The 27,998-nt window shown below is 43.0% G+C and overlaps 1 protein-coding gene across 8 annotated transcripts; it reads left to right on the forward strand.

Annotated features, from left to right (window-relative positions):
* Window positions 1–4,546: 4,546 nt before the first annotated feature.
* Window positions 4,547–25,645, forward strand: LOC113026563 (uncharacterized). 8 transcript variants are annotated; one of them, XM_026175488.2, is made up of 10 exons: window positions 5,161–5,324; window positions 5,477–5,624; window positions 12,195–12,512; window positions 16,668–16,742; window positions 17,294–17,596; window positions 18,586–18,703; window positions 19,163–19,439; window positions 19,523–19,654; window positions 21,313–21,425; window positions 23,464–25,645. In XM_026175488.2, the coding sequence occupies exons 2-10, from the start codon at window positions 5,573–5,575 to the stop codon at window positions 23,474–23,476; spliced, it is 1,401 nt and encodes a 466-aa protein (XP_026031273.1). In that variant the 5' UTR covers window positions 5,161–5,324; window positions 5,477–5,572; the 3' UTR covers window positions 23,477–25,645. The 8 variants fall into 8 exon arrangements, 7 of the variants coding, with proteins under 7 accessions (XP_026031276.1, XP_026031273.1, XP_026031274.1 ...); XM_026175489.2 differs by having other exon boundaries at window positions 5,480–5,624; XM_026175491.2 differs by lacking the exons at window positions 5,161–5,324; window positions 5,477–5,624 and adding an exon at window positions 4,547–4,644.
* Window positions 25,646–27,998: the final 2,353 nt, after the last annotated feature.

The following is a 27,998-nucleotide window of genomic DNA, read 5'->3' on the forward strand; positions in this document are numbered from 1 at the left end:
TCCTGGAGCCCGCTGGCCTATTCACTGGGCTCCATAATGAGGTGCTAATTATCACAGGACCTCATCAAGTCTCTTTGGGCCCGCAGCTAAGACTCCTCCTCACATAGGTTGGCATGGTGACTGCAGGGGACAGGACCTGGAGGAGGCCGCCAAAAAGGACTGCCGCAGCTTCACTCCTGCTTTCTCCTCTAGTGAGGAGGAGGAGTGAGAGGGACACTTTTTTTCACTTGCGGGAAAACAGAGTGGGAAGTGTGTAGATAGAATTAGCTATAAGTACCGCTGTCTTTTTGTTTACGTGCGTTTTATAAAAATGTGGGTTGAGTGCGTAGAGTCCGTTCACTTCCAAATAATCCCATAAATAAAAACATAGGCTGGAGTTTATAGAGGGCATTGCCGACGTAGGCCTCAATTAATTTGAGTGAAGAGAGCTGAAGGCTTAAGTGATTGTGTAAATCTGGTTCAAATCAAAAGAAAAACATTATTTTAAGGGTCCTTAGTATAGCCTGTTTTACACATAAAAAGAGCACCCATCAAATGTATGTCTGTGGTGATTGGTCTGTCAGGGATTTAGGATGGAACATACTTTCTTGATTGCACTCATTTCCAAACTACACCTAAAGTTGGGAGCATATGTAAACCACTATCAGGTGGCTAGAGCTAGAAATTCCATGCTCCAGCTCATTTCATTGAAAATAAATGCTGAAAACAAAAATCCCCAAATGCAACACTTTTTGGGCTACAGGCCCATCGGACCTCCATTTGAAGCCAAGGGTGGAGGCGCTACTCTTCAGAAATCCTCTGGTGTCGTTCGTGCATTGACTGAAATTATGGGAAAGTTCTGACCTCTCTGCTAACTTCTTCGGTGATTTACGTAGACTGCTCTGGCAGCACTGGGCCCTTCCTATTTCCTGTTTATGGTGTCATGGAAACAGGCCATGTTCCCTTCCTCTGCTTTTGCACTATAACATGAAAATGTAGCCTGCATCTGGAAACGAGCCACAGTCTCATAATAGAGCCAGCGTGAGATCTGCAGCCCCCGTGACGCTGCAGTGTCTAAAACCAGAATTAGAACCTCCAGCGATTAAGTCATAGAAATAGAAAGTTCCAGATTTATGGAGGCATTTATCATCAAGGTCTTCATATAAATCTCCTCTTAAAATGCCCTAATTCAAAGGCACCTCCAATTTCCTTTAGTTGCTAAGCAACCATAGAGCGCCACAGTGATGCTTGGAGTTAAAGGCTGGCAGCCCAGTGGTGTAAAGTCGATTGTGGGGGTGAATCACTGTCTTTTATGGCTCTGAGGTTCCATTACACGGCCTGCAGACAATGACAATGATACACTGTCACTGCAGAGTAATTATACGTCCTGTTGATCCCTCTGGTGTATCCGCAAGCAATTTATGCCAGCTCAATGGCTGTAGTGAGGTTTCTGCTGGTTGACCAGTGCCACAGGACCAGCAGTTGGTCATTATGATCATTTTTGAGAAATTTAACAAGCTGTTGGGCAGTTGCTAGATCTGTGAAAACAACAAAAAAGTGTTTTTTTGATAGTGTGTTTTTAATTTGCCATCAATGCTTGCAAAGTTCCTTTTAAGGTCGGCATGACACTTGTGATAGCTCTTCTCGGCGCAGCTGCGTCTGTGTTAGGTTTATTTTGGTTTGTGATTTAACTGCTGTTAAAAATGTGCTTTGGACCCATTTTGACTCCCACCCTGTAACTCCAAACAATGTCTTTACTTTAAATAAATGAGTGAATTTTAACTGAAATTTCTTATTTGCACTTCTTGCCCAAATGCTGAGGAGTATTTGTGCATACGTAATTAATTTTATAATGTGTGCTTGATTTGTTTTTAATACTTCTGCAAGTCTAGACTCATCAGACTGTTATTGTTGACATTGTGATGATTATTTCACCAGATGTGTGATGTGGTGCCAAGCGTTTGTGTGGGCAAGAACAGTGTAAAGGCTTCGCTGGCAACGGACCACCATGTCTGAGATTTCTGGAGTGATGCACTGGATGGAGTGAAAGGCTCTTATGCATACTAATAAAATCAGCAATCCTATGACTGTGTAGCGTATGAGGCTTATGCGTGTAACACGGAATTGGATCCACATCTTATAACACTTAATGTAAATATTGTGCACGAGTACTCTTGACTTGACTAATAAATATAATAACCATTTATAGTGACATTTTCTGAATTTATTGCCAAAATATTCACTAAAGTTATAAAAAATACAACTCTATAGACTTTTTAAAATACAGTTTTAACTTCAAATTGTGGCTCTATACTATCCTTGGTACCCTGTTAAGTAAGTATAACTTACTCCTCTTAAGTTGAGGTTACTTTTTCTTTGAGTCATCAATTTTGCATTTTCCTTTTTTTAAAGTAAAGCCAGCTCATTAAATTTTACAGTGTAGTCCTCTAGTGCTCGGTGCATTGCGGTACACAGTGTTTCAGCTTACAGCGCTGGTGAAAAACATCTACATGCCCCAGATCTGCCCAGAGTTTAATGTTATTTACCAGGCCACCTCTAAAGCTGGTTTTAAAGGTACAGAAGCATCCAATGGAAGCATTAGCAGATTTTCAATAACATGTGGTTTGTCTTTATTTTCTAGCTTCACCACTAATCACCTCTCTGTATTTTGCAGCACCCAGCTGACAAATAAAATTAGTGACTGTTAAACAGGGCAGTACTTAGTGCGTAATCTATTAAGGAATGTCCACCAGTTAAGGACCTCTTTTATGCTACAGCCTCACGGTTGTGTGGAGGGGGGGTACAAAGGTTACAGACGCACGTCATTACAAATCACAAATGTTAATAGCTGAAAACAGTAGGATTTTTTTCTCTGGGGACCACAGCTGTGTACGTATGTTTATGGAAATTTTGCAGCAAATCAAATGAGTTGGTAGTGAGACATACTCTCAGTCATTGCATGAATTCTTCATGTTGTTATGCACGTTTTTATGTAAATCCTTTGTCAACGCTCGTATTCAGTCGCTACACTAATGCAAGATGCTTAATGTGATGCCGCATATGAGGAATAGTAAGAAATAAGGGGCTTCTGGACGTGTGTGTGTGCATGTTTGTGCGTATCTGTTCTTTTGCTTCATGCCAAATATAGGCTCGCATTCCTGACGTCTGCACTGTGGCTGTGGGCACAGTAACTTGTTGAATCTGGACAAGACAAAGACCACAGTCTGAGCAGATTGGACAGATTCCCTTCATGTGACCTCACACTCTGTGGGACTGCTCTCTGCAGCAGAACAAACAACTCATCTCTAACAGTTTCACTGCAGGACGACCAGATCTTGATCAACAGGCACTCGTAGAGACATTTGCTGCAATAAAATGCTCGCGATTTCCCACCAAACAACATTTCTGAGTGATTTTTAAGCCTCTAACAGTGCAGCAGTCAGCGCTATCCTCACTGCAGCTTCATGGCTGAGTCTGTGGGGCCTGTGGTGAGGCAGGTACATGACATCGATCTGGTTCAACTTTCTACTAAAAATATTTTGACCAAGGTTTGACAGTATCTGCATTTCCTCTTTGGCACTTCTACTTTGCAGCCCGGCTGCTTCTGCCACACTAGAGTGACATTCGTGGATTGAAGCCAGACATTGTCAGCTCATTATCAACACCCTGTCATGTGTTGTCAGCCTGCGCTTTCCACAGCTCTCCCTTCCTGTGTATGTGTGTGTGTCTGTGTGGGGGGTGTTATTGTGTGTGGTGAGGAGACTGTGGGATGACTTAAGAGCTGAAAGATGTCTCCCTGCTCAGGCTCCTTGTCTGAGGATTAAGGCTGCCCGAGAAAAGCTGCACAAGGAAGTAAAGGAAGTGCTTACAAGGAGACATCGGTCTTTTCCAGTTTTTGTTTTTTTTCTTCCTATCCCTTGTTTTGTGTTGTCGACCTCTCAGAAATCACTTGCTGTTCATTACAGATACAAACAACAGGAACATGCTGCTACTCAGACACGGGTTTTCTGCTTCCTTCTATTTCCGTTCCGCTACAGTTTTTTGTGCCTTTTTTAAACACATTTCCTCTTTCAGATGCTGCCAGATTGCACATGAGAGTGCATGTGTCAAACGTTGTGTGTGCATCTTCTGTCTGCAAAGCACTTCCTGGTTCCTGACAGTGCAGTGTTAGAAATATCCCCCTCCTGGGCCAGGGAACGGTTAAGCCTGGCCCCCCATTCCTTTCCTCTTCTTTTTCTCTCTCTCTCTGTCTGCTGACATATTTTCAGGCTTTCACGCCACACCTCAAATCTCTGGCTCCTTACTGCACAGAAGTTGCCAGATGTGATGGCAGCTGAAACTGAGTGTGAGAAAGTGTGTGTGTGTGTGTGTGAGAGAGAGAAACTGTGTGTATGGGTGGTGGTGGGGGGCTGAAAGACAGACGGAGAGACAAAAAAAGCTGTGTGTGTGAAAGTTGTGATGAAAATTGAGTGAGTGGTGTTATGGTTGACATGATGTATATATTTATAGCATAAGTGACACTGTTCATTAGCAGCGAGCGAGAGAGAGAGAGTCAGCAAGGGGAGGGGAGGAAATGAACAATGGAGGGGAAATGATCAGTAATCTGCGACGCTAGCTGTCAGCCTCCACTGCAACAGCCTGTCTGGATTCTGGATCTCATTATAGGTAAATTCATTTGGCTTTGGGGCCACGGCCAAAATATGCTCAAGTAATTGAGAGAGACAGAGAGAGTGTATGTGAGTGTAAATGTGTGCACAAAAAAGGGAAGCACGGGTCGGTGTTTTATTATAAGTAGGATTTGCATATATCTTGGTTCTGTGATTGTCTGAACTACTTTTAATGCATTGCCAGTGATGCCTTTCACACTACCTGTTATTAGGGCTTCTAAAAATGAATCACCAAGATTCCAACTAAAGCTAACATTTAGCAAGCTAGTCTAAAGCATCACCACACACATTTGGACCTGTGAAAAGACTTTTGAACAAAGGGGGCCTTGGTGATCATTGTTGTCCGCGTCTGTGCGTAGATCTGCGTCCCAGCCTCGATGATCGTGAATCCGTAAACAAATGTAAAAAGTCAGCAAATGCAAAAGGGGCACAAGTGGATGCATTGGTGAGAAGGATGGTGCAGAAAAAAAGGAGTGCAAACATAGTAAACAGAGCCTGAAGGGAGAGAGAGCATGTGAAAGACAGAGAGAGAGAGAGGGCAGGGAGACGGAGCTTGCCATCTGGAAAACAGCATCTTTCCCTGCGCTCCGCTCCTCCCCTCTTCTTCCCTCTCGGCATCTCTCCCACGCTCCAAAGCCCAGCCTTCAGCTCCCGGGATCTTTCCCAAACTCTCCCGAGGTACGGGCGGTTTGTGTGTGCATGCGCGCGTGTGTTTGCGTGTGCCAAGTTTGTGAGATTCGAAGCCTGCGCGCGCGCGCGTGCTGTACGAGTACTTGACACGCGATCAGTACTTTCCGTGTGTTTGTCTCCCTCCTCTCCTCTCCGCGCAGCAGCAGCGGCCGCTGAGGTGGGCGTGCGGACCCTCTGACCCTCTCTCGCCCACTCTTCCTCCGTCTCTCCCTCTTCGCAGCAGCGACAGGGGGGCTATGGATGGACTGCGTTTACCTCCACTCATAGAGGAGGCTTTGGACTCCACAGGTCTGTGTGCTGCTGTGTTGTCAGTGTGTGTTCATCTGCGACTCCGCGTAGCTGGATACAGCCGTGTGGCGGTGTTTTTTTTCACTACAGATTATATAGACAGCGATCAGCCGGGGAAAAGGTAGATGGTTAATGTTTATCTCTCTCTCTCTTTTCTTTTTTTCAAAGAAAGAGCATGCTCTCTAAAAGTGAGTGATGTAAAGTGGGCAGGATGTGGAACGGGAGAAGGGTGGTCTGGTGTCGAGGTGTTTACTGTGGGAGCGTGTTTCTAAAGAGCTGCAGTCGAGCTGACAGACTGAGTGAGTGAGTGAGTGAGTGAGTGAGTGGACAGCACGGTAAGATACGGCATCTGTGGACGTTTGATGGAGGCGACACGCTGCCAGGTAACGATTTGCTGGCAGCCAAAGGCAGGAAATAATTTAGGCCTAGCGTTTAGCACTGTTGAATTTGTTGCATATGTTATCCCGATGGAGAACTGATGGAATCTGGAGTCATGCAGAGCTGGGTGTTATTTTTGTTAAAGATTGAATCTCTCTCATGTTTTACACAGATTATCATCTGCGGAGGAATGAGACGTTGTTTTAGTGCACATAGTGGCTTGGAGCAGATGAGCAGCTGCACTTAGGCTTGCTTGGTAACTTCATTCCACTGAAAGTTGCTGCATGACAGCGAACACAATGCATCTTTATTTTATGTTTTCGCCTCAGATAGAATTAGTACTGTTCAACTATGCAGAGAAAATGTGTGGTATTTCTCTCTCTCTTTCCATGATTCTCAATGAGGAAGGAGTATGTGTTTTGCAGATAGAGTGGCCCTGTGTGTGTGTGTGTGTGTGTGTGTGGACGCTGGAAGGAGGATGTTTATTGGTGTGGAGGGGCTCGGAGAAACAGACACATACACAGGTCAGCAGTTTGCTCAGAGTCAGGTTTCCTTTTCCTCTGTTAATGTCCTAAAAGTGAACTTTCAGGAGCAAGGACTGGGTGGCTCATTTCTTTTAATATGCTCACCATAGATGCCCGTAGACTTATCGAACCACTTGCATTTGTGAGCAGTTTTGTTTATTACATTTGTTGTGCTGAAGCCTGATCGCCGTAACGCGGATGCTGTCTCAGGAGAAATCCTTCCTTACCTAACAAGCTTGTTCCTGTTATCTAGCCTCTTAACTCCAGGGACTCTTTTATTTTTTTTCCTTTCATCACAACCTGAGGCATGTTTTTAAAGCTGGGAATTAAGTGCTCGTGACGGCCAACACTGAGCTTATGGTGGTGTCAGGGCTGACTTCTGGAGAATAAAAAGACCTAGAAAGTGGATTGAGCTGAGTTGATAAGTGATATAGTTTTGAATTATGTACCTTTGGGGGATCTAAAGGGATTTAAGTGCATTTATTGTGCCCTGGCTGAGGTCAGCCCTAACTCTCAGCATAAGTCTGGGTTCTTCAAAAAAGCAATTTTATTAAAAATCAACAGCATTTCTCTGGTTTTTGCACTTTTGCTGAGGATTAATTCTACCCTGCCTTGCCACATCTACCAACAGAGATTGCAGATGCTCCTGTGCAAACACATGCTGCCGCCGAGCAAGATCACAGGCACATCTGACATTTACAAGGTGTCTGCATACGATGCCGCCACTGGCCACCATATTGTTCCTCCCTCCTACTTGCACGAGCTGCCGAACACTTCTCTCTCCATCCTTCTCTCAGCTTTTCCCACTCAGTATCTCGTCCCCCTCTTTCAGATGGAATCCTTTGCTCTCTTCAGCACCCACGCACCCTCCAACACACACACACACACACACACACACACACACACACACACACACACACACACACACACACACACACACACACACACACACACACACACACACACACACACACACACACAAACCTTTTGCACCTGCCAGCGCGTCAGCCCACGCAGCATTTCTCTCCTGTTCTTTCCCTCCATTCCCTCATCTTCTCTCCAGTGTTGTGCCCTCATGCTGCAAAAATTCACATCAGCAGTGATACTCCCCAAAGATACACAAACAGAATTTCTCTCAGCTCTCCGGAACTAATAAACAGCAAAGTTGCTGCCTTGGACAAACTTTGTAGATGTGGGAGCTGCTTTGAGAAAACCAAAAAACCAAAAAGCCAAGAACAACAAACAAAAACAAATCTCGCATGCTTTTCTGTCCTCAAGCATCCCTGATCCCTGTTTCTCACTGTCACATGTTCCCCCCACCCACTTCTCTGGTCTCTCTCACCAGACTTAAGTGCTTCATTTAAAAAAATAGGGGGGAAAAAGGGCTCTTAAGGCACTCTGCAGGTCCCTGGCTAAACCGAGTGTGCCATGTGTGCTTTACTCTTACTCGGCTGTATAATGGAAAAATTCTTAAAACTTTCAAGTGAATGGAGAAGGTTCATGAACTCCCGCAGCTCCTTCTTTCAGCCCCCCTCCCGCCCCCATGGCTTTAACTTTTTGTTTCCCTCGCAGAAATGCTTGGCATTGTCAACCTATCATTAGCGCACCCTTCCTCGCGCTCTGGATTTATCTTTTTTGAATTTTGGCAGATACACAGTGAGCTGTGGTATCCCCTATTTTTCAAAATAAGACCTAAGTGATTAAAAAAAAGCTTTCCATAGTGATTGCTTTGCTGGGGGTGGTGGTTTGGGGGGAGGGTTCATTTGTGATGAAATGGGTTATAACTGCATGACTTGTTTTCCGTTCTTCTTCTGATGCTATTCAAACCCCTAATGGAATAGCTATGCAACAAGCTTATGCACACACTGCACCACCACAGATTCGTATTGAAACCCCCCCCCCCCAAAAACACACATTCCCTGAATAAATCACCTACAGCATGCACACACTGACACAGATTTTGTGCGTACTCATCTAATGAGGCCAAATTATAGCACATCCTGCGATGCTTTTCTATTCCATTGACCCACTTTCCCTTATTCCCCTTTGAAAGCGCAAATACGAATTTTCCATTTAAATAACAGAACGGCTGATTAAGTCGCTTCAACTTTCTTTTCTTCTCCTGCTGCTGTTGTTCCTCACTCTCCCTGGACTTTTCAGCCTCTGAAGTGCAGTACAGAGAGAGAGCAAGGGAAAGAGATAAACTCACTTTAACCTCACAAGACCTCCACCTCTGTCGCTTGCTGCTCATCTGGAGTCTCCACGCAGCTTGAAAGCAGTGCATCTCATATGATGGTGACCTCACCGTGTGGGCTTCGTGACAGTGCACCTGATACAGTTGCACAGACTCTTCTCTGGGGGGGTAAAGGAAAGGTTTCTATGGAAAGCAAAGCAGTGGACCAAAATACAGCTTTATCACCATGGTGATTCTCTATATGTTGAAGCTCTGGGTTGTTGGTGTGCTGACCAAGGGTGCATGGTGGATGTGGAGATGCGTGGGGTTAACATCGTAAATCTTTCTCCTTCCTTGTGTGTCTCTAATTGTTTTTTCCCCGTCTCCCTTTCACATATGCTCCTACGGTGGCTCCTTGTTATTTCAGCTCCCCCTCCCTCCTCTGTATTATGTGTTGCTGAGGAAGTGTGCCAGTGCAGGGAAAAAGCTACAACATCAGAGCAGGGCTGATTTCAAAGCTGGGGTAGGAGGGGTGTTGTGCATTATGCATGGCCTCCTACACGTACATCCGTCACACACACACACACACACACACACACACACACACACACACACACACACACACACACACACACACACACACACACACACACACACAGAGCAGATCACAGACATATATGATCATAAATACAGTAGGCTATGTTGTGTATATAGACTCATCAGAAGTGGGGATCTCACTACACATGTATGCGTGCTCATATTCTATGTATTTACACACATGCAAAACCAAAGAGAAGTGGTCACTCTTGGCGTGTATTCATATACAAATGCAAACTCTTGAGGCATATGCACAAATGAACCACTGACACCGCAGCACACACCTGTTTGCTCAGTCTCAACACACCCAGGACACGACACCCGTAGACAGCCTCCTCCAGCGCCGCCTTTCAGCGAGCAGTCGTTTCTTTTATTGGCTGATTTGACTCCAGATGTTCCTAACTACCTAACTAGCAGTCAATTCATTTAACTAGCAGCAATAGGGAGAGACTATTCTCTCGAAAGCACTTTGCTCCACATTTCCTATTATATTACACCTGATTGCATGAAGCGGTATCATTAAAGATAAAGACTGTAAAAAAAAAAGGTGAGCGCATAAATGCTGTTTTTTCCAGTAAATTCCTGTCTACTTAATTAGACTGCGAGGCTGAGCTTCAGATTTCGCTGCCCGTCCCTCACCCACCCCTCTGCTGGCTAAAAATCCCCGCTCTGCTCTTCAATTTTGCAAAGTGCAATTTTCATTATGCTCCACGCTCCATCGCAGAATGCCAAATCAGAAGCAAAACAAAAAGGCTGGTGTTGACACATTAAATGTTTGAATTAAATCTCAGGCAGCCTTTTTGAGATGCTGACAAAGACTACTTGGCTCTGCCTGTTGCCTCTCTTCTAAAGTGGCACAGTGTGTATACCAACATACTCAGAGTGCTGTGCTGCAGTGTGATTATGAAAGAATGTGTTGTGCATAGATAAAAGGCGTCCTCTCCCCGGAGCTGTTGCACTGCTCCTGAGATGACACCGCTGTCCGTCGCCTGCTCTTGTATGCGCGCGGCGTCCATGTCTAATGCAATCCCAGCGTGACTAAAAGAAAAAATCAAGCACAGTGGAGTGAGCACAGGTGTCACTGCAGCTGATTTGGCTGCATAATGTGCTCGATATTCACCCACAAGGTGAGAAGATTAAGCTTCTTTTAAGAGCGATACGATGAGTAGAAAGGTGAAAGGTGGTGGTAAGGGTTGGCACACGATGCATCATGCAAAGCCAGACTCTTTCTCCTAAATATACCTAAAAAGTGTTTTTTTTAAAGTGAGGACAATAATGACCGTCTATACAGAATAGACATTTACAAAAGAAAACACTTGATCCAAAGCCTTTTGGAGTTGCCTACCATGAGCTCAACATATCCTGTAAGAGATTTGGATGTGAGTGATATTCAGTGGGAAGCCTTTTGTCTCTTGATGGCCTTTAGCCGCCCCTGGCTATACAAGCAGCTCCGGCTAAAACTCCCCGCCACAGAGCTCCGTCTCTCTCTTTCTTTATGACTAACTCGTTACACCAGCATCAAAGTTTAATGACAAAATAGCCCTGCGCTCATGAAACCTCTCGCATGCCTCTCAGGGGCCGCATTGTTTAAATTAACATCATTATGAGACAGGAAGGAATAAGGCTGTCACAGATGCATGATAAAATATGCTGTGATGTACACGGTTACATCTAGCGAGGAGAGAAAAAGAAAGAAAAAATAATTAGCACAAGAACCGGAAGCATCCCCAGAGCCGAGATTACACCGGTGAGCATCGCTCTTAATTAGGGTAGATCTTTAGTTAATGCTTTATTCCGTCCCCTGCTGCAGCCTTCTTCTTTTTTCTCATCACGTCTCTCCATCTTCTGTCCCTCAGTGAACACTATTCCCCCTCTCCCATCCTCACATTGCTTTCTGAGTACAAACAGCAATTTTTGGCCACTTGGAGACCACTCAGACATGAATGCGCAGTACTACATATTGATTTATTTCTGAGAAGGACTTGACCCAGGAGGGCATGCTGTTGAGAAGTGAGAGTGAAAGGATATTAGGTCAGTGTGTGTTTGCATGTGTGTGTAATGCAAGAAGAACTGCCGGGGATGCCTTCTCTTCTGAACTGCTCTGACTTTGTCTCAGTAGCTGCAGCGAGACAAAGAGCTGTAATGCAAAATCAAGTTCACTCTTATTGGTCTGCCTCATATATAATGTCTCATTTTTGGTTTTAGAGCTTCTGATTGGGCCTGAGCTTATTACTGAGCGAAATCTTTTAAGAAGAAGGCAAAAATGTGACACAAGAGCACGTGAAAGAGCTGTGTGTCACATCTCTCTTACTATGAGTGGTAGCTCTGTTGTTGTGGACTTTGAGGTGCATTGCTGAGTGGTGAGTCATAGCGATTGCTTCACCTCCCCACTTCTGTTTCCGCATTGTGTCAGCTAACCTGCTCCACCTGCTGGCCAAACATTTAAATCCACAGTGCGGATACAAGGATGCGTGTGCCATAAACACAACGAAGCTTGAAATGCGGTGAATAAAGAGAAATATGTTGTGTGTGAATGCTGCTACATTAACATCTGCTTATTACAAAATTCTGACATTTTAAGGCACGTGTGATTTTCTTCCTTTAATCAGTGGAATCGCTCAAGAAAAAGGATTGCGTCTTAGAGTTAATCACAAAAGAGGATTTTCAGTTATATTGTGGGATTGAACAGCTACGCTTAAATCAGAGTGAACAGGATGTGATGTACAAAGAAGTCGGTGCCACTTTAATCACAAGATGGTGCTGTTGATTCGGGGGAGAAGAGACCATTTGCTCTGCAGCCAAGCGTGACTGAGTTTTTAGGCGATGACAGATGGGTTTGTCACCTGTAAGGCTCTCCATCCCTTTTCCTTCTCGTAATGTCTGCCATCTCTCTACCAGATGACCCCTGTGATCTGAAAGCCGAGAGCAGCCCCAATATGGACAACGAGATAACCGCCAAGGAGCGAGGAGTCCTGGAGGAGAACAACGAGAAAGAGGAGATGGACCAGGAGAGATCTCAGGAGGAAGAGGGGGAAGAAAAGAAACTGAAAGAGGAGGAAGGTGAAGGGGAGGAGAAGAGGAAGAAGGAGCAAGAGTCGCTGACTGAGGAGCAGGAGCTGGAGGAGCTCAGGGCGCAGGTGCTGCAGCTGCTGCTGGAGCTGGAGGAGGCCAGAGAGACCTCCAACAAACATCAGGAGAGCTTCCACGAGCTGCAAGGTGAGAACTCTAGCCTTGAATACCTCTAGGACTGTATCCCTTAACTGTAATATGTATGTTCATTATTTAATACCTTTAACTATTAATTTATTAACATTAACATTAAAGCATCTCCCATAAAAATCAATGCAAATGCACTAATCATCCATCAACATGCATTAATTCTGTAACATTTTTTCTGGCATTTATAGAATATGCTGACTGCCATGATAGTCCCCGTTCTAACATTTCTATCTGTCATTTTCAGTCACAACTGGAATCGGTAACAAAAGCTGAATAAAAAGCACGTCACATTTGAACACACGTAGGTAATAAAACACAAATAGCTGGGCCTCTTTCTCCGATTTCTCTTCATAAAATAATTTTTCCTTCTTTTAATTCTGGGACAGCTTTGCAAAAAGCAATGCTACACCAAGCGCTTTGCTTAGAAATGAATCTACATTTTGCAATTAACCATCATTTTTCAAATCTGCAAATTGTTTGCCAGCGCCGCTCCTAAATCGCATTTACAAAAGCAATAACCCTGGGCTTTCATTCGTTACATTTCCAACACATGCATATTCAGTGAGTGGAAAAAAAAATAATGGAAATAGCTAAGACCAACAAGCAAAGTTGAAAAAGAAAAAAAAACCTTTCATTTAATTGCGGCTAAATTTTCTGTGAGCTAAAAACGCTACCTAACATTTTTAACTAACCTTGTTTTTGGCCTTTCCCTCGCTGTGAAAAAAACTCCATTTGTGCTGTAAGACACATGATTATAAAATTCCTGTTACAATCTCAGCCTGAATTTTCTTCAGAGTACTTTTACATAAATGTTTGCACTATTTTTTCCCCTATTTCTACACTGATCAGTAGAAAAAACCCTCTCTTAACTTTGTACCTGAGGCATCCTTGTGAAATTTTGTTAGATACATATATAGAAGGCGAACTGTTTATATGTGGTTACAGACAGTCTGTTGCTCATAGTCATTAAGAAGAGCATAAGCTCATACCTTAGAAATGATGAGCATAATGCTCAGAGACACTAGCAGTGACTAAGGCCTTGGGTATGAGGTTACACTGAGCTCAGTGTGTGTGCGTTTATGAGTGTGTGCATTTAACAGTGTGTTATTCTTAGAGACATAGCATGGTGAGCTCAGCAGTTTGTCTGGCAGCGGGAGGAACCATTCCTCAGACAACTGCGCTCACACTGCGGGAAGTTTCTAGACGGAGTGTCCTAGACCTCAACCAGAATTCAGTATTGGTCGAGACCCTCTGGGAACAGTCAGCTGTTCGGTGCGTTGGCAGCTGATGCATGCAGATGCGGTTGTCTCGGTTTCGGGTTTCTACGCCCACACCAGTAATGATGTAGCTTGATGAATGGATTAATCTGAGGGCGTTAAAAACCAAATTTAAAATGGAAAAAGTTATAAATAATATTGATAACAATCTACTAACTGTAGCTTAAACATTATGAAAATAAAAAAGTGAGATTCTACATCCATGCAAGTGGCACTGTGAGGTGATACTGAACAGCTGATGTTCAGCAAGTAGATTGTTTATGAATTTCATGAGCTTGGTGAGAACATTCTGGGAAGCGACTGGTGAGTTTGGTGAAATGGCACAATGGCCTGTTATGGAGGGCTTCCTGTGTAGTCAGCGGTTATCTGTCTTTTTTAAGAAGTCCCCCTCTGCTGAGAGAGGCCCACTGCAGATAGATGAGACCTAAGTGACCCCAACCCTCTAAGAAGAGGCCAGCCCTTATCTTAGTTTTAGCCAGTGACTGGCTTGCTCCTCATTTCAAGCTTAAAGTTGGCTTATCACAGTCTTTTCCATTTGGTATGATAGTTTAACCGAACAAAATGTCACAATGCTAAGCTCCCTGTTTAAACACAAAACATGTTATATTGTTAAAGCTAAATTGAATCAAAGACTTCTTTCAGTCACTGAACAGGACATAAGGAAAGTGAAACAGTGAAGCAGCAGGTGATCAAAAAACAGACAGACAATGTCTCAAAATCTCCAAATGAGATTTTGAGACATTTGAGACATGAGAGTTATCCAGCCCCAGTGATAATCACATGGACTTCAGAGACCAGCACTATCAAGCAGGAATAAGAGTCAGTAAAGAATTTCAGGGTTTAACTGAGTTTTCTGTATTACAAGGATCATTCATAATGAAGTATATTGCCAGGCAACTTACGCTATACCTACCTACCCTATTTTCAAACTTGTACTCGTTGACCTTATATAAAATTTGCAAGCAAGCCTTACCAGGTTGAATTATGTGTTTATATTTACTCTCACACCATTTAATGCAACCGGGTTGCTGCTTAAATAGTAAGGCTAAAACTGGCTTATACAGAAAAGAAGCAGCTACTCACATTTAGGCAGCGAGTGAATTCAGACGTATTTTTAGTCAGATCTTCCCGTGCACATTTTTTCCAACTTTCCTCCCGGCTTTAAATAGATTTTATTCAGGCCGTCTCACGCTTTTCCAGTCTTGCTGACCACCAAATCACTTAAAGCGCATACACATGCTAGTACAGCACTTTTCCTATCACACACACTCACACACCTCTCCTTTGGCTGCAGCAACTGTGCATTTGGCGTGTATGATGAGTTTTCTAATTTTATAGTTTGCTCTTATTTTGTAAAATATTCCTGCGTGCTGCCAGCAGACTGGTCACCTTCTGCCAATGCCTTTTTATGTGAATAGATTGGAAAACTCAGGGTTGATAGCCACCTTTTGCGTGACTGCATAGCAGGAACCCAAACGTTGGGGTATGAAAATATACCCCGGGTCTGTTGGTCTTGCTTCATATTACAGACCGCAGGTGTTGGTGATCAGGCGCCTGGAGGGGTGCCGCAGATAGACCTGAAACACTCTTCCAAGCAGCAGCCTGAAGTCAGTGGGCATAACAGGCACTTTACATGTTTAGGTTCTTATGCAGGACACAACACAACGAAGAAGGCATTTGATCTGAAATTTGATCTGTAGATAACTCACTGCCATTAAGTACACAAGCCACAAGAAGGCTAAGGCGTCCTCCAGCAGATGGTACAGCCCCCACAGAGACCCTGATCTTAGCAACATGGAGTCACCCTGGGATTACACAAAGAGACACAAGCAATTAAGGAATGTGGCAACTTTTCCAAAACACTTGGAGCAACCCACTTGTTTCCAAAAATGTATAGAAGAAGTTGTACTAATGAAAGGTGCACCAAATACTGATTAAAAAAAACCCTTTTTTTACAATTAAATTGTACTTGTGAAAGTACTTTGTGTGTGTGCATGTTTTTTTACAAGTATCTTAATTCACTCTAAGTGTTTATAATTTAGCCATCGATCCATTATCTTCCATTATCTTTATTGTGGATTGGATGGAGCCTATCCCAGCTACCATAGGGCGAGAGGCCGGGTACACCCTGGACAGATCGCCAGTTTGTCGCAGGACTAACACATAGAGACATCTCACCATTCAGCTTACATTACCCCATAAAGGAGGTTTCTTCCTGTTAAAAGGGAGTTTTTCATCCCCACTGTCACCATGTGCTTGCTCATAGGGGGTCGTCTGATTTTTGGAGTTTTATCTCTATTATTTTAGGGCCTTGACCTTAGAATTTAAAGCACCTTGAGCCAGTTGTTGTGGTTTGGTGCCATGTAAATAAAACTGAATTGAATGGACATATGATTTGATTTAAGAATACGCTCTCGCTATCCTTCTAGCTCCTCTTGCTGCTATATAAAAGCCATCAGTGAATCTGCCTGAAGTATGTGGCAGAAAACATTTGGCATGAGACATACTGATAGGGACCAAAAATAAACAGAAATTCAAAAATAGCAGCAAACCAAAAGCTGTGAAACTGGCAGCCAAAACACTCTGTGTTATTTTTCTACTGCTATCTGTTAAGTTTAGAAGAGAATTTTCCAATGAAAAGGATCATTAGGAACTCGCATACCAGAAAGAAAAATCCTGCTAAGTAATATTGACGGTCTGCTCACGTACTGTTCATTGCTTTTAACAGAAGCAGACATACAAAGCTGCTTGTGTCATCCAGTCATGCCTCAAGGTTGAACAGCTTATCAAGTTGTCATCTTTCTTCTTTTGGCCTGCTGCACTTTTTCCCTCTTATCTCACTACACACTCCTGACTCCCCGTCTCTCCTCTTCAGGTCTGTTGGAGGATGAGCGTCTGGCAAGTGCCCATCAGGCTGAGGCATTCACACGGCAGATCCAGAATCTGCAAGGTATCAACACAATATGCCTAAAGATCTCTAAAATAACATTTTGTGTCATTTTTTCCCCTTGGATTAAAAAAATCAAAAGTTTTACATCCCTCAGTGCTTAAGGTCTCTGCAGATTTTGATCTTTAAGCTGCTAATTTATTAGCTTGACTTCTGTTTCATGCTACCACTTATGCAGATTTTTTGTTCTCAAAGACAGAGAATCAGAAGGGAAATTTTTTTTTTTTAAGTTGCGAGGTGGAGAAAACTCTCCATTCCTGAAATGACTAAACTAATAATCCCAACCTGACCCTGAATAAAAAGCATGCCAGTTACCATCAGTTACATCAGCTCCTCTTTCAAACAGCACCCGCACAGACACACACACACAGGCGTATGCAAGTGCACACTAACCACCTACACACACAAACACACACAGGCCCACTACTGCAAAGCCTCAGGTGAGATCATACATATACACCCATACTGACACTGCAGTCTCACCCACACATCTGCCATAAAGAAAACCTAACGTTCTCCTCCTCCTCTTCTTCCTCTTCCCCCGCTTGCCACAGCCCAGCTGCGCTCTGTGCAGGAGGAGATGTACAGCCTGGAGGAGGAGAAGGAGAGCGAGCTGGCCGAGGCCCAGGAGGAGCTGCGCACGGCTCAGGAGGAGGTGCTCCTGCTCCAGCAGGCCGCTGAGGAGGCAGCGGCGGAGAGGGAGAACGACATCGCCTCACTGCAGGAAGAGCTGTGTCGCCGGCGGGCCGAGCTCCAGCGCCTAAGTGAAGAAACCCAGGAGTACGAGCTGGAGATAACCACGCTCAGGGCCGAAATCAGCATGAAGAGCCAACGCAGGGAGGCCGAGAGGAGAGAGGGTGAGGGATGAGGAAAAGGGGGGGGGGGGGACAGATGTCAGAGAAGAAGTGACGTTGCATCACGTGTGTCTTATTAGGTTCTTAGTTACCCAAGTCATTGTAGTCTTACAAACTTGAGAAAAAAAGGCGACTGGTCATCTTTAAGTTTGTGAATTTAACCCTACTAGGCATTAAATCCACCTTTTTTCTCCATCTTAACTCATGTGACGTAGGACATGAGAAGTAGTAGGTCAATGACCACCTCTCACAGGAACAACCCCCAGTAGGGGTTAAATACCTGGGACTCTTACTGAAGCCTCTTGGATTAGAGGTGAAAACATCTTCACAAGCTTAAAAATAAAGTTTTCTTCTTTCTTCAAGCTTTTAAGTTTAGCACAAAAAGCCTGTGATCAGTCTTTGCACGAGGATGGTCTCGTTCCCTCACAGCATGTTAGTAAACTGCAGTCAAGAACATCTGTCACTGGCGGGTTCAGTAAATGCTACAAAATAGGATTGCTGGGAGTTGAAAAGGGAGTGACATGTGTGTGTATATTCAGAATACCAGGGACATGAGGTCACGACAGGGAGGGACCCACACTTCCAGCGCATGATGTCACCGCTGGGGTCTGGAGCTGGGTGGGACCGAGGGTGGGGGGAACATCACCCAAAATGCACAAACATTATTGGTGAAAATGGCTTTTCTGCTTCAGTTCTTGCACTTACTAAAACATTTGTAAGCCTTAAAGGAACTGCCAGTCGGATTTTGATACCAGTGAGACAGAGCTGGCATGGATGTGTCATCCTGCTGCCAATCCAGGCTAAGCTAACCAGCTGCTGGCTGTCGCTTCATCTTCAGCAGACAGATATGAGATTGTTCCAAAGCTTCTCGTGCTCTGACAAGAGAGTGGATGACTAAAATTTACGTTTTACACTGTCTGTACTATAAAGATGTGTAGGAGTATACAATGTCGTTTTAAACATCCTCATATGTGCCCTTCTTGCTCCGACAGGTGACGTTGACCTGCTAAAGGAGGAGTGCCGTATGCTGAGGGAGGAGTGTCAGACCCTGAAGGAGGACAACAGACGGCTCTCCGAGAGGCTGCAGCTGCTGCAAAGACAGAGGACATGGTGAGAGGTCAACGACTGCTCGCTCGTCAGCTGTGCTCACTGGATCAGCTGGAGGGGATACCCTCTGGTATCACTAGCTCCCATCACAGCACCGACCACCTGTTTAAGCACTTCAGTAAAGTTGTAGCATGATATGAGGGATTACACATAAGCAATTAAGAATTAAGAATGCCTTTGAATTGTAAGGTTGTTCTATATGATGAGCATTTGCCAATATTGTCTGGCCGTTTACTGGGAAATTGAAAAGAATAGTTGTTACTGTGCTATAGGGTGTAAATATTTTAACTTCAGGTTTAAATGTATGTGTAGCTGACAAGCAGGTTGACAAAACAGTGTCACCATTTGATATCAACATTTCTTCTAAGGGTTAACACATCCTCCCATCCTCCCGTTTTTACAATAAGAAATAAAAAAAATGGTAGAAGCCGGTTAATTTGAAGCCGCTTTTTGATCTCGCAGCTCTAGCGTCTACCTGTCGCTGAAAGAGGAAGACGCGGGGGAGGGCACAGAGGGAAAGGAGATGGAGACCGGCTCAGATGAGGTCATGACAGAGAGCTACATGACCATGGCCCAGTCTGAGAACTGTCGTCTGGTGGACGCCTCCATCCAGAAGAACATCTCATTCGATGGGAAGCCGATGACGCCGACGAGCTGGACCGGAGGGATCGGGGAGATCTTCTCGCTGAGAGACCAGCTGAAACAGGCTGAGGAGAAGGCCTCACAAGTTCAGAGAGAGGTACAGTGCCCTGCTTTGCTAGAAAGTGGCACAGATTTGGTACACGTTATTCTTCTGATTCTTTTGGCCTCTGTGTCCTCCAGTGTGAGGGTCTGAAGATGGAGCTGCAGGAGTTGCAGGTACTGTATGACAGCAGTCAGAGGGAGAGGGCAGAGCTGGAGGAGGAGCTGCAGCGCTGCAAGGCAGAGCTGGAGAAGCTGTCGGGGGGGACGCAGGTGAGGAACCGCAGAGCTCAAGCCCATCATGGGACAAACTATAATAAAAGTATAGCGCCGGCATCAGCAGAGCAACTGATTGAAAAGCTGCACAGCTTTCTGCGATTACTAATAATATATTTAGTAGATATTTATCATCGCTTTCTGAACTTGTTTTTAAATGATATGAATTTATTCTAAAAGCAATATTCCAGTTACACAATGAAGAAAATGTAAAGTTGTTTTTGTTGTTGTTGTTTGCAGTCACACTATCTACTAACACATAACGAACCTCACATTGCTCCTCACTGTATCCTGTGTCTGTTGAGCCCACTTTTTTATGTGTCCCATACTGCAGCGATACATGTGTTGATATGAGCTGACCTGGCCTGTCAGCCCATATCAGTATTTACTGTGTGCTTTGGGCTGGGGAACGTTCCCCCCACTGTGTCTGTGTCCTGACTGCTCAGTTAGAGCAATGCTTAAATACTGTTGTTTGACAAAAACACAAAATCTCTAATAAAACGCATTCAGGCGCCTTGGAGCTAATGCACTTTATACCACTGAAGCATATAAGCAGACTTGAGATCTTTTTAAAACAGTAAATGTAATTAAGCTGCTTTTTTTTTTCTTGTTTAGACTTTTTATTTAATACCAGACTGGTTTCTCTTCCTTCTAATAAAGTTACATATGAAAAATCTAAATGAAATGAAATGAAAGTGAACACAATTCATGCCATATTCATTTAAAGCGCGACTATTCTTACATAATAAGTACTTGAAAGCATCCAGCATGGTTTGTACATTGAACTATGAGTTATAACTTCTCAGTTCAATGTATTTTTCATGACCTCTCAGCCTTCCAGGTGCCACTGAATGAAAGCATAGGTTGTGATTTCCATTGCAAAGCTCCCGAGGAATTAGAATGCACTGACGGTAGAACAGTCTGTGCTTTCACCTGCATTGCCATGCAAAGACAGTCGCTACTCTGAAAGTCGAGTATTATCAAGTTTTAAAAAGAGCGCATAAAAACTCAGTGAAAAATCTAAACAAAACCTCAGAATTTGGATCATATGCTTGCGATGGTTGAAATCATCCAGTGAAAACAGAACTGTGTTTTGTCTGCAACAGCCATGATGAGATGTCTCCACATCGTGTCAAACTGTCTACCCGTGCCTGTCTCTGATGCTGTCCTTGTTCTCTGAATGTCCATGACCTCTCAGCCTGTTTGACGACAAATTTCTTACGACTTACGAACAATTTAACTTCAAAATGAGGATAGAGAGACTAATACACCTTCATATGCTAAGTCCATCCTGCGTGCCTTTCCTTCTTTTTCTTTTCTTTTGCTAGCATGATATCACACGCAGCCAGGAAATGCCACACAGGACTGCTCACGCATACTCACACTGAGTTGATGTTTATGTCACCGTAAAGTTATGCATTGTTTGTTTAATAGGAAATATTAAATCACTCCATCACAGTCCTTCCCCCCGTATATCACAGCCACAGGCCATTTCACACTTAGAATTGAGTGATTTGTGTAGTGTAGTGGTGGTCCATTTGTGCCGTTGTCACACATCCTTATCTGTTTGTTTTATTATTTGGCTACGTCGCTCCATCATTCATTCATCCCCTTCATTGCCATGGTCCTTGTGTTTGTTTCTGTTCCCTCCTCAGAGATTCATCCATCCGTCTGAGCACGCTGTTCTCTCCATCCCCTTCATAGGAATGATTGTAATTGTGGCTGTGGTCTGGTGCTGGTTGTCGGAGCTGGCGTCCCAGAGAGCAAGGTATGGGAGGAGCTTATATCTGTCTGAAGCGTAATGCTACTTATGGTTCTCGCAAAATATGCTATGGATTAGTTCACCTAAATTACACAAAAAAAATTTCAATAATATGCTAAACGAAAGAAAAACAAGAGCACTCAGAGAGCGTAATCCCCCCTCCCCCAGAATGCAAGGGCTATACTAAAACTTTAAGGTTTTATGATGTCTTATTACAACATGCTGACATCAGCCTGCTTTTATAACAACAACTCTGATGTTTGACCTCAGACAAGGAAGCATTACATATTAAAATTGTGCATTTTATTATCTTTACCCAGATGATTGGAGCAGAACTGGCTGAAATCTTTGGCTTTTAAGCTGTAAAAACTTTTTTTAAGATATATTCTTGCGGCGTGTCATTTGCAAAACATTAAGCCGTCATTGAAAAAATGAAACAGGTTGTACAGCTCTCTCCATGCCCTTTCATATGATATCTTACTCATTATAGTTTCATGAAATTTCTTTCAAGGTCAGCTTTGAAATCCTGGAGTTTCAAAGTGTTTAGCTGGCTCGCTGTGAGCTGTCTGGAGATGGGAGGGTTGCACGTCTAATTTGCTGACAATACGTAATTGGGTCAATAATAAATAAGCAGGTTTTTATGTGTTAGAGTCCTGACTTCAGCTGAGAGAAGGAAGAGGAAGAGCAAGATGTGGAAATAAGGGAGGAGAAAGTGCAATGGTGGAGGAGGAAAAAGACATAATGAAAATGAGGTGATAAAAATAAACATGTACAAATGTTAAATGGTCATGTGTAAATATATATATTTGGATATTTGGGATCTTGAAGTAAAACGAACTTGCAAGGAGTACTACATAAAAAGTGATTAGGTGAAATGGCGCTGTCTGTCTTAGCCACTGTACTAAAGATGGCAGGGCTCGAAAAACTACTTAAAACTACTCTCCTTTATTTATAAATTGTGTAATATAACAACAGTCCACGGAATGATAGTGCATGGCTAATAAACCACACAGCTGACGAATGATCTTTGGAGGTATCAAAGATGAAATTTAAAGAATACAAGCATGTCCACACCTCGTTATGTTGGGAATCAGGTGTTTTCAGTTGCATTGCAAAGCAAATCGAGCAATGCAGTCTGGCTTTACAAACATTTGTGAAAAAATGGGCCAATCTAAAGAGCGTCTACTGTTAGATATGTAAAGTTACAGAGCAGGGTCAACAACACTCTGCTGACTCAATAACTGCAGAGCTCCAAACCTCCTCTGGCATTAATGTCAGCACATAAACTGCACCAGGAGCTTCGTGGGATGGGTTTCCATGGCCGAGCAGCTCCTGTAGATGTAAAGTGTTGATAGCCTAGTGCTTTTAGTCCATACAGTCAGAAGTAAATATGTTTTTCTGTTATTTTGGTGAACTAATCCTTTATTTGTCAGGAATCTTTGTGTTTAGTTGTTATGGGAGAATATAAACTGAAGAAATTCCAAATACGGCCTTTAAAATCTGAAACACACTGAAAAACAGATAATATGAACCACTGTGGACCATTTATGAAAGGTCAACATGGGACGGGTGGGCAGTTTGGCAAAACTGAAAAACAAGAAATCTTTGAGCTTCACTGAATGAATAATGTAAAGAAAAAGCTCAACCATTTTATTGGGAAATATGATTTACCGCTTTCTTGCCAAGATTTAAATGAGAAGATTGTTACCATTTATTTGTTTCAAATGTGAAACTACAGCCAAATGATATTTAGCTTAAATTAGTATTTATTTTAAAATGTGGTTTGTAAATAGTGAGCTTTGGAGGTGTGAGTTGGTGTTTCCCTAACCAACTACCCCCTGATTTGTTTACACTGACATTAAATCAGTAACAATCTTCTCATCTCAATCTCCTTTTTTTTTTCATCTCAATCTCTGAGAGAAGCAATTGTGCCCATTTCCCTAAACGTGGAACTATTCTTTCTATAAGACATCTAGTTTGTATCTATTGGTGACAGTTAACCTCTGCTGACTCCTGACACTCTTCTTTTCGTGTCTTCCCTCAGGGGAGTGAGGTAGGTTGGAGCTCCATTGTGACTATCACTGCAGCCACAGCTGTGCTTCTAGTGATGACTAGCTTATTGAGAGCTCTCGTCCGATTCTGACTGGATGGGTAACAACCGCACGGGACGGACGTCTGCTTCAGACCAGCCCTCACGTCTCCTGCCATGTCTATATCGAGTCACCCGGAATGATCTAAATGTGATAGAAGTGACAACTTTGTAGTAGAAACACCTACGGGGAAACCTTTATCTCTAACGAGACGGTACTACATGCACGCACAGGCTGAGAAAGATGCGCCCGGCATCACTCAAGGCTGAAGACGACAATGAGCTGACCTGCAGACAGTGCACACAAGGACTGTCCTTTAAATGTATGCTAGTGCTGTGTCATTCCTCTTCTGTGCCAGTGAATATGATTTTTTTTTCTCTTTTAACAATGTGACAAATTATGTTTTTCAGTAGGATGTACTAAATTGGTTTTAGTTTATTTAACCATTATTTATTTATTTACTATTTAAACTGTTGTTAATAGGTGTCTCTGATCATAAGGACAAGCATTTGATTTGGAGTAATGCGCTGAAACCCCCAAAAGTGTACATAGCAGAAAGAATTGTTAACAATCAGTTACTGACCCCCCACCCACCCGCCAAAAAAACAATGCAATATATGCATGAACAAAAGTTAACAAGTCTTCATGAATTAGCAGTCTATCATATCTATTATTGTGTTATTTTGCCCTTAAGTTAGATATTAGACAGCCTTCATTACAAAGTCTGCAAGCATGAGAAGGCTGATTGTGGTCAGCCCCTCTTCACATTCCCCTTAATTTATCAATGAACCAACACACCAGGAGGTTAATGCAGAGCCACTTCACTTTGAAATACCCCAACAATATGATTTCTTGTTATGTACCAACATAATAAAGCAGCGTTAGGAGCAAATCCTGGTGGGGAGGGTCTATGTAGTCATTGTTTCGTATACTTTAAGCTAATGCTAATGTCATTGTGAAGGAATTCATGTTCGTTTTCCTCTGTAAGGCTTTAAACTGGCTTTTGAGTGTTTTGTTAGTGATTTTTTTAGGCGACTGCAGATTGTTCAAGGTACACAGTGTGAGAATGTCGACCTTCAGCTTTACCTACTACATGCTTTATGGGGGGAAAAACCCCTGCAGGTCTGATTACTACCAGTTGATATCCAGATATTGACAGATTATAACACTGATGCAGTGAAATGAGCGAGCACAGCTATTTCCGAAGGCATTACAGACGCAGTTATGGGTCCAAAATATGTAAATAAGAAAGTGTCAGAACGAGTTAGGCTAAGCATCAGTTAGGAAAAACTTATGTATCTATGGCAGGACTCTGTTTACATTTGTGATATATGTTATTTTCTTGGTGAAAAATCTTTTAGAACTGAAAACGGCATGCTAGAAAAACATAGAAGCACAAATATATAATTTATGTTGTTTATGTGGATTCTTTGTATTTCATGTATATAGATGTGACATATAGTACTATGGGAGAGATATTTCTTAAATCCATTTGTACTAGCTTTGTAGAAAGTCTACTCTATTTTGAAAGAGCATCGTATATTTGATAGCCGAAATATATGTCATTTTAATGTTCATTATTTATGGTGATGTCATTCAGGAGGATTGATAGCATCGCTTACCATTTTCAGTACCTCCGTGTCTAGAGGTAGTGTAGCCGTTGCATGCGTTTAGATTGCAGTTGACCGTAGGTGCCAGAAAGTGCAACTCCTGTTTCTTAAAACCTGTTGAGTTTCTGAAACGTATTGGAAGTTTTTTCTGAAGCCTCAACCTTCATTAGCAATGCCTGACAAGTTTTATTTCTGCATATGCACAAGAAAACAGAAAATGTGCCGCTGGACTGCAAATGTTGTCAGTGTCTGTTGGATCAATCGTACAATAGAAATGGAATTCCCATTACTTGCATTAGTATAGAATACTGTCTGATTTGATTCATGTGTCACTCACTCTGAGTTTCCTTCATGAATACTGACTTTTATCATAGTTTCACGAGCTTCTGTAACTGCAGTGTTTCTCGGCTTACTGCTTTACATTTGGATAGCATTGTTGTTTTCAATATAGTTGTGGCTATTTTGTTACACGGAGGTCTATTTTGCACTGTACACGACTTGAGAAAATAAATATACCCGACCCACATGATGTCTGAGAGCTTTATTTTTTCCTGGGTGGTGGCCTCACTCGGCATCAGTCACAAGGTATAAAGGTCTTACGGAATCCCATTCATGAAAACATAAGTCCAGCCTGAGTAAGAGCAGTCTCCCTGGTGGCGTCACATTACATGGGTTGTATGGATATTAATAAACTTCCTTCCAACGGCGTGACATAAGCTGACAGACATGGCTTCCTTACAGATGGCACAGAGGTTACACTCATGACTCCACTGCCACAGCTCATGGTTTACTGAGTTTGAGTGCATCCAATTATCTAAAAGTAGCCTACATGTGCAGCTCTATAGAAAACTAGTGCCGGTAAAACCCTTCACTGCACGGCTGTCTTTCACTTTTGGTTCACATGAAATTACTTTTCCAAGTTTCAAAATATTTCACTTCGGATTGTGAACCAGGTTTCTATTTTGCTCTGGCTCAGAGTTAGGGCTAAAGAAGTGTCAGATCCAGCAAAATTTAATCAGCTGGCCTTTGGCCTCAGGCCTATCTGTCCTGCAAATTCACCCCAAATCCCTTATTAAATATTTAATATATTCACCTGACAGACTAACAGGGAAAAGCTAATTAAAAAAGGTAGACCGCTGACTGTGATAGCAGCCATGGGCAATCTGGTGGAGATATAATGCCAACTCAACAGAGTCCAGGTCAACAGATCTTGCTCCGTGTTACGGTTCTTGCTTGAGTTTAGTTATTCACCATTCTTTATAGTTCCTTATAAAGATGGGAGCTGGAGTTGAACAAAAATAAGACACTTTATACCAACAAATTAAAGAAATACCATTGTAGAATTTGAATATTTGCAATGTTTTTAGTGATTAAAATGTAGAATAGTGCTCTGTTTTTTCTGTAAATTCTGATTCATTATTTAATTGTATTTTAAAAAATTATTATATTATGATTTGATTCTGTGTAAATATTCAGTGATGTTGTAATTTGTGCGAATATATATAATTTTTTTTTTTTTTAAAGATTGTAGTTGAAGTATCAGTTCACTGTGCCTGTGTAAAACCCACTGACACAACTTTTCTGGACAATGTTCTGGATGAAGCTTAAAAGAATGTGCATTTCTCCTGCAGTGCTATGGTCCACCATAGATTTAGCAGAGTAAAGTAACACTCCAGTATCTCAGGGACACCTTGCTTCCATCATAAAGGAGAGAAATCCTCTGTTCAGAAAGAAACAAACTCACTTTGGTGTGCTTCGTGGTCAGCCCTGAGAGGTCCTGACAGGCTCTGACTCTTTCAGCTGCAGGAAAATGTCAAATTTACAGTAACTTCACAACATATGTCATTTATATGAAGCGCTGGAACACGTCGTTGTTGAGTGGAACAACAGTGTTAAAAGGTATCTTACTAGCAGGTGGGAGATCACCATGGGCACCCCGTGCTGTGTCCATACTGAGTATCTTGTAAATGCCATCTGCATGTGTCACAGTTATACTTACCTCCCACTACTTCATCAAGGCTGGTGCTGGCATCTGGTGTCACTGCCATGTCAGTGCTGAGTCACAGCACCACCACAATCCTTGAAGCCGCTGCAAGCCTGGTGTTTATTCTGACCTACTCATTTAGAATACAGATAATCAATTTTTCAGTGAGCTGATGCTGTCCACACACACACTCCCACTCTCTCTCTCACAAACACACTGTTCATCAGGTGCTGATATCGTGCTGTCACTGATCAGAGCTGGAGATGAAACTCTACTCATGTAGCTGGATAACCTTGACCCACAAAGGGGTTGGCTTTTAAAATTTGAAATTTGAAAGCTGAGAGAGACAATAACTCAAAACCATCATCTCACGAGCTTTTCTGAGCTTTGCTTGCCTGCACACAGATGTATTTCACTCAGTGGTGGCAGATAGCAGTCAACCCCACGTAATGCAGCGACTTCATCTTCACCTCTGTGACCTCATCCTTTAAGATGTTTTGTCCCAGGCCACAATGAGGGACTTTCAGGATGTAAAGCCCTACTTTTCTGTATTTCTTAGAAAAAAAAAGAGCCATTGAGACACTCAGGGCACGTTTCATTTTCTTTTCTTAGTTCAGTGGTTCAGCCACTTGGACCCCGAGCTGCATAACACATTCACAACAATCGGCAAGCCCCAGCCGCCCCCCCCCTCAACAGCCCAAATAGGAGCGCCTAAAAATAAGCAGCATGCCACAACTGTTGCGCTGCCTAATGTCTGACCAATCACTGGCCCATCTTCCCCGTAAACCGACTCCCGTTATCCGCGTGGATTAGCAAATAGACTATGATCACAGACGCTGGGTGACGTGGCCCGGGGGGTCCTTTATAAACCCATCTCTCTCCTCACCCGACTTTC

Source organism: Astatotilapia calliptera, chromosome 7 (genome assembly GCF_964374335.1).
Source record: "Astatotilapia calliptera chromosome 7, fAstCal68.1, whole genome shotgun sequence".
Taxonomy (NCBI): Eukaryota; Metazoa; Chordata; class Actinopteri; order Cichliformes; family Cichlidae; genus Astatotilapia; species Astatotilapia calliptera.